Genomic DNA, 6,986 nt, shown 5'->3' with positions numbered 1-6,986 from the left:
TTGGTTGTGCTTATATGCATGCATACAAGTCCTTCAGTTGATCTCTTACCGCCCCCCGCAACCCTCCCCTACCTTCCCCCTATAGTTTGACAGTCTGTTCGATGCTTCTTTGCCTCTATTTTTGTTCAACAGTTTCTAATGCTCTTTATATTCCATAAATGAGATCATGTGGTATTTATCTTTCACTGACTGGCTTATTTCACTTAGCATAATGCTCTCCAGTTCCATCCATGCTGTTGCAAATGGTAAGAATTCCTTCTTTTTTACAGCAGCGTAGTATTCCATTGTGTAGATGTACCACAGTTTTCTAATCCATTCATCTGCTGATGGGCATTTAGGCTGTTTCCAAATCTTAGCTATTGTAAATTGTGCTGCTATGAACACAGGGGTGCATATATCCTTTCTGACTGGTGTTTCTGTTTTCTTGGGGTATATTCCTAGAAGTGGTACTGGGCCAAATGGCAGTTCCACTGTTAGTTTTTTGAGGAAACGCCATCCTGTTTTCCACAGTGGCTGCACCAGTCTGCATTCCCACCAGCAGGAGGAGGGTTCCATTTTCTCCACATCCTCTCCAGCACTTGTCGTTTGTTGATGACAGCCATTCTGACAGATGTGAGATGGCTTTGATTTGCATCTCTCTGATGACTAGTCCTTTGAGCATGTTTTCATATGTCCAGACACTGATTTCTAATCCTACCCACAAAATCCCAGATCACAAATTGAGTGATGAGATGATTTTTCTTATACAAAAGGCACTAACTGTACAGATGATGTATTGTAGAATTGTGCACATGATACCTATATAATTTTGATAACCAGTGTCACCCCAATAAATTCAATATAAAGGGGAAGAATGGGAAGGCACTAACTGGACCACATGAGTCAGCAGCAAGTGGGAACCAAATTTCAGGAGATGCAGAAATGCACATGGGTCCCAGGTGTCTTTTCTTAGTGACGATGGCCCTCCTTACTGGACAGTTAGCAGGAGACAGTTCAAATGTACTCAATAAAACTGCTGGGTGGGCAACCAAAGGGAAGGAATTAGAACCCGGAGGGAAAACAGGCATAACACGACTAGCAGCAGCCCCAAGTATAGGAAGGCTTGGCTTGTAGGTTGATGTAGTCCCCTTGGGTGGACAAAAACATATCTTCTTTGGAATTGCTCATCATCTTTTCAACGAGGACTCTAAAAAAACAAATAAAAAATAAGCCTGAAAAGCTGAACTGAGGAAAGGGAGAAACAGCAGACATTGTCTGTCTTAACGCCAGATGGCGTTCAATAAAGCCACCAGGTTTGTCCCCAGTTATCTCAGGAGAGAGGACAGCATCTCTGACCTTCAGAAGCTGGCATTCAAGTGGCCCAGTCTGTTCTTATTTGCTCAGAAACAAGAAAAAAGGTACAATGGGCTGCAGTGGAAGATGGGTACATCTATTAAACCTATTTAATTTTTGCCCTAACTGGTTTGGCTCAGTGGATAGAGCATCAGCCTGCGGACAAAAGGTCCCAGGCTCGATTCTGGTGAAGGGCATGTACCTTGGTTGTGGGCACATCCCCAGTAGGAGGTGTGCAGGAGACAGCTGATCGATGTTTCTCTCTCATCAATGTTTCTAACTCTCTATCCCTCTCCCTTCCTCTCTGTAAAAAACCAATAAAATATATTTAAAAAAAAATAAATCTATTTAATTTTAAAAAATCTATTTTATTTTATCAGAAATCTGTTCAGAGTGCATAGATTAAATAAACAAGAGCTACATGTTTCTTGTTGGCCATCCACCCGGTATTTGTGATTGATACCATAACATAGTAAATTTAATGTCGTTTATTTGTCTGAAAAGGAAGAGCTTATCTTTTGTTTGGAACACAGAAGCAAGCTGAATCCTGATCTGTGTTATTTCAGTGTCTAGTTGATTTGTACTTGAGGTTTCTGGAACAAAACTTCGTTTCTAAGTACCTGCCAGAATCCCACTGTGAGGTTTAGTGATCAAAAGAGGGAGTAAGATCTCCAGTTTGGTATTTCAGAAGATTAACCCAGAATTACTTTTGCTGTCAAGAAATAGAATTCTGTTCAAGAAACATTTATTAAGACTTGCTGTTTGTCAGGCACTATTCAAGGTTCTGAGAGTATAAATATAAATCAAGAATATGCTCCGGATTTTAAAAAAAAGAAAAGAAGGTATAATGAGCTACAGTAGAAGATAGGTACATCTGTGTGCCCATAAGCTACTCACCTCATGGCTTCATTAACATTTTTGTTCTCCTTGACGGATGTTTCTGTCCAACCTGTGAAACCGTTCTCCTTACTGAAACGGTCAACCTGGTCTCGGCTCACTGCCCAAGGGGACAGATCACACTGGCAAAGAGAATAAATAAAAGGCAACACCATAAACTTCCTGGGATTAGGGACACAACTCAGATACCTGTGGGTTTAAAACCTTTCCACCAATGGCTAAGAACAGCAGCATCTAAAATCTACATTCAACATTCTTCCCCGAGAAAGTCTCAATATCCCTTGAAAGGAGGTAGAGATGATTTTGCCAACTTGAGAAGGAAAAGTGGATCACAAGAATGGAAGAGCATTTTATTTTTTAAAATATATTTTATTGATTTTTTTTTTATAGAGAGGAAGAGAGAGGTAGAGGGATAGAGAGTTAGAAACACTGATGAGAGAGAAACATCAATCAGCTGCCTCCTGCACACTCTCTACTGGGGATGTGCCTGCAACCAAGGTACATGCCCTTGACCAGAATCAAACCTGGGACCCTTCAGTCCACAGGCCAATGCTCTATCCACTGAGCCAAACCAGCCAGGGATTATTTTATTTAAAAAAAAAATATTTTTATTGATTTCAAAGTTGAAGGGAGGGGGAGAGAGAGAGAGAAACATCAACGATGAGAATCATTGATTGGCTGCCTCCTGCATGCCCCTACTGGGGACCGAGTCCACAATCCCGGCATGTGCCCTTGACAGGAATCGAACCCGGGACCCTTCAGTCTACAGGCCGATGCTCTATCCACTGAGCCAAACCAGCTGGGGCTGGAAGAGCATTTTAGATAGCTTGCCCTCTCACCACCGATTGAGGCCAGGAATCATTTTCCTAGATTGACCATGTACCTTATTGGCCAAGAGCAGGCAGGGCACAGGCTCTCCATTGGGCAGTGTGAGCTTGCTGTCCAGGTCCTGTTTCCATCTCTGGCTGTTGCTGAAGGTAGTGGCATTGGTAACATCAAACATAATAACACAGGCAGAGGCATCTCGATAGTACAGTCGTGTCATAGATGTGAAGCGCTCCTGCCCTGGGAGGAGAGGAGAGGCCCCTAGAAGGTGATCCTGAGAACCAGTCCCAGAACCCCCTCTTACATCCTGTCCTTTCTGCCTTCGTTGTGGGAGAGAAGGCAGTAGGCATGGTGGTTGAGTCCAGATTCTGTACCCAGATCGTCCAAGTCCAAATCCCTGCTCTGTCATTTACTATCTATGTGACTTTGGACAAGTTAAGCTTTCAAGGCTAAGTATTTCCCATCTGAAAAGTGGGGACAGAAGCAGAGCAGTAGCTTTATCATAGGGTCATTGCCAGGACTCATGAGTCAGTGAATAAAAAAATGTTTAGGAAAGTGCTTGACACATAACAAGGGTAAGCTATCATTATTGTCTCTGTTTTTCCAGCATCTTGTTCCTCACCAAGATCAGCTGAACGAGCACCCTCCCCCTGCTGTGGGAGCATCCACCTGTGGCCTGGACCATCCACCGCCTTGCCAGCCCCTCCCCACAGAGACTGCTTGACATGTACAGGGCAGGACATCGGCAGAAACATCTACAAAAGTCCTGTGTCTATTCAGCTCGTGCACCCTCCGCGAAGGTCCATCGTCCCAGCTTCGGGAACACACACTCCTGGTTTTCCTGCCCCCCTTTTTCTCTGGGAGCTGGCTGGTTACCCCCAAACTTCTCCCTTTGTTCCTATTCAGTCTTCCCAGCCTACCTGCAATGTCCCACAGCTGCAGCCTCACCATCTCGGAGTCAGACCACTGGAGAACCTTCAGAGCGAAATCCACTGAAAATATACGTGTAATGCAGTTGAATAAAATGTACCTTTAAACAATCCACAGAAAACCTCAGATCAAATCTGCAGTTTCAACACTAGGGAGACACAACTCCTATTTATTTATTTACTTATTCATTCATTTAATTTTTAAGCCCTCAGTGAGCTGAGAGGAGCCCACACTCAGGTATTATATGGAACAGCTCATGCACACTCACTCCCAGAAGGGAGTCTTTAGCTTTTACTCTCTTGTCAAACCAATTCATTTGATACTGTTTGTCTCCAAGGCTGGAACTAGGAGGGTGGGAGTCATTATGAAAACAATTACTAATCTCAGGTTAAACAGTTTCTGGGAGACTTAGGGAGTTTTCTCAGAGAAGGGATGATAGGGGGCAAAGGGGAAATGAAGTAAGTGTGGCTTTTGCCTCTTTCACATTCAATTTCACTCTTGGCTCCTCATCCAATCGTATTATGATACAAACACACTCTGGGGAATTCTACATCTTCCATAAGGCTGTAGGAATTATCTTGGGCAGGAATGGGATAGAGTGACAAGGTCCCAGAGGATTCCTAGAAAGAAGACAATGGGTAGCCACGACAGTGTGGCTCAGTGGTTGAGCATCCACCCATGAAACAGGAGGTCAGGGTTAGATTCCCCCTTAAGGCACATGCCTTGGCAGTGGTTGAGCGTCCACCCATGAACCAGGAGGTCAGGGTTAGAATCCCGTCAAGGCACATGCCTGGGTTGCTAGCCCCAGTAGGGGGCGTGCAGGAGGCAGCTGATCAATGATTCTCTCTCATTGAAACCATATTCTTTCTAGTAATCTTCTGGGACCTTGTCACTCTATCCCATTCCTGCCCAAGATAATTTCTAATTCTGTCTCATCATTGATGTTTCTATCCCTCTCCTCCTCTCTCTGAAATCAATAAAAACATATTTAAATGCTTGTCAACGTTTTAAAATTCCATAATGAATACCAGCACACATTTTCAAAATTTACATTGGTGTAAATTTTTTTTCCTTTAAAAAACGTGTTTTTTTCTTCCACTGCCTCTCCCCTCCCCTCCCCCCCAACCTCCCCATCTCGGAACCCTCTCCAGCCCAAGATCCAGGTCCCCAAACCACTTGAGAGAAAATTCACACCCTTCAATCCCTTCCCAGGCGTCTCTCGTCTCTCGAGGAGGCACTGGGTGGGGTGTGAGTAGGAAGGGGGAGGGTTTTTCCGGGTTCCCTTCGCACCCACCTCCCCCAGATGTGCAGGGGGAGGGGAGCGTGGGTGGGTGGGATAGGGCGTGTGGGGGAGGGGATGAGGGCGCCCAGCGGGAGAAGCAGGAGGAGGGGTGTGTGTCAAAAACGTGTGTAGTTTTTTTTTAAATGGAGATAAATAAATGTTTGTTACTCTCCACTTCACCAGCTCTGCCCAGCTAAGCACTTTTCTATTTAACAAAAAGGCATTTCTACTCCTGAAAAACCAGTCCAAAGATCACACCTAGAAAGAAATGAATTAACTCTTAAGGTGTTCTCTTCCTTCCTCCATAACCCAGGTTGAGAGAAAAATGGGTGGGAAAATAGGCCAAGAAGTGGTATATTTTAGATCCTTGAAGAATTCCTAAGTTGCCTTTCTTTTTAAATATATTTTATTGATTTTTTACAGAGAGGAAGGGAGAGGGATAGAGAGTTAGAAACATCAATGATCAGCTGCCTCCTGCACACCCCCCACTGGGGATGTGCCCACAACCAAGGTACATGCCCTTGACCAGAATCGAACCTGGACCTTTCAGTCTGCAGGCCAGGGCTCTATCCACTGAGCCAAACCAGTTAGGGCTAGGTTGCCTTTCTTTAAGCAATCAATGGACAACAAACACATAGCTCATCTGCCCTGATAAGCGTCTGATTGCGTGGCCTCGGACTCTCCCCCGCAGGCATCCCGCAAACAAAGCTAGGCCGGGGTCAATGCCTTTCTGCTCCTGCAATAGCTGCCTGGACCGCCCGTGAGAGGCAGGACCCCTCACAGGCCCTGCGGGGGTCTCAGCTGCCTCTGCTGGGCTCGGAGACCTGCCCCTGACCGCTTGGCCGGCTGCCCGCAGGAAGAGACCTGAGCACAGAGTTCCCTCGCAGACGCAGCAATTGCTCCTTTTCTCCCCTCCCCTCCCCACGTCTCATCTTCACACCTTCGCCCCATTTCTTTCCAGGCAGTCAGCTCAGGTCAGGAAAACCTGACGGGGGAACCCCAAACAGGCATGCCAATCAATTTTTGTTTTAGAGTAGTGGTTCTCAACCTTCTGGCCCTTTAAATACAGTTCCTCATGTTGTGACCCAACCTTAAAATTATTTTCGTTGCTACTTCATAACTGTAATGTTGCTACTGTTATGAATCGTCATGTAAATATCTGATATGCAGGATGGTCTTAGGCGACCCCTGTGAAAGGGTCGTTCGACCGCCAAAGGGGTCGCGACCCACAGGTTGAGAACCGCTGCAGGATCCCAGACACCTACTTCCTCACCCGAGGAAGGACCCAACGACACGAGATCCCCAGCTCCCACCCAGCTAGAGGCCCAGCTGAAGCCCGCGGTCCCGGCCCGGATCCGGTCCGCCCCGCCCCCCTGGACGGCTCACCTCCCACCGTGGACTTGTAGTGTTTGCTGAAGCTGTCCTGGGAGTACCTCTGCACCAGCGACGTCTTGCCCACCGCGGCGTCCCCCACCACCAGCACTTTGAACAGGTGATCGCGGCTGCCCATGGCGAGCGCGGTGGACGTTTCAGGGAGGCGGGAAGCCGGGGAACCGCTGGTTTTAACCTCTGTGGCTCCCGACCCCCTTCGAACTGAGGTTCGGCATTCCCTCCACCGCCTGTTGGGGCTGCAATGACGAGAAAGCAAAAAGGGAAACTACACTCAACCTTTGCGCGCTTCCTCCGCGCGCGGCCGCAGCTTGGGTGGAGCGCGGGGGGC

At 46.7% G+C, this 6,986-nt stretch overlaps 1 protein-coding gene across 4 annotated transcripts in view; it reads right to left on the bottom strand.

Moving 5' to 3' along the window:
• Nucleotides 1-600: 600 nt before the first annotated feature.
• The window catches only part of RAB29 (RAB29, member RAS oncogene family), a 6,793-nt gene continuing 407 nt past the window's right edge, over nucleotides 601-6,986 (bottom strand). For 3 of the 4 annotated variants that reach the window (XM_005885253.2, XM_005885254.2, XM_014532587.1), the window contains exons 2-6: nucleotides 6,653-6,894; nucleotides 3,975-4,046; nucleotides 3,113-3,294; nucleotides 2,230-2,351; nucleotides 601-1,186 (exon numbers count right to left, since the gene is read on the bottom strand). In XM_005885253.2, the coding sequence (XP_005885315.1) occupies nucleotides 1,075-1,186; nucleotides 2,230-2,351; nucleotides 3,113-3,294; nucleotides 3,975-4,046; nucleotides 6,653-6,776 (612 nt within the window). In that variant the 5' untranslated portion in view covers nucleotides 6,777-6,894 and the 3' untranslated portion in view covers nucleotides 601-1,074. Of the gene's footprint in view, nucleotides 1,187-2,229; nucleotides 2,352-3,112; nucleotides 3,295-3,974; nucleotides 4,047-6,652; nucleotides 6,981-6,986 lie in introns of those variants that run through there. The other variant, XM_014532585.1, reaches the window with a different exon arrangement.

The sequence above is a fragment of the Myotis brandtii genome, unplaced genomic scaffold, assembly GCF_000412655.1.
Source record: "Myotis brandtii unplaced genomic scaffold, ASM41265v1 scaffold898, whole genome shotgun sequence".
Lineage (NCBI taxonomy): Eukaryota > Metazoa > Chordata > Mammalia > Chiroptera > Vespertilionidae > Myotis > Myotis brandtii.
Note: the sequence above shows the minus strand (reverse complement) of the source record. Positions and strands in the feature narration are given on the sequence as shown.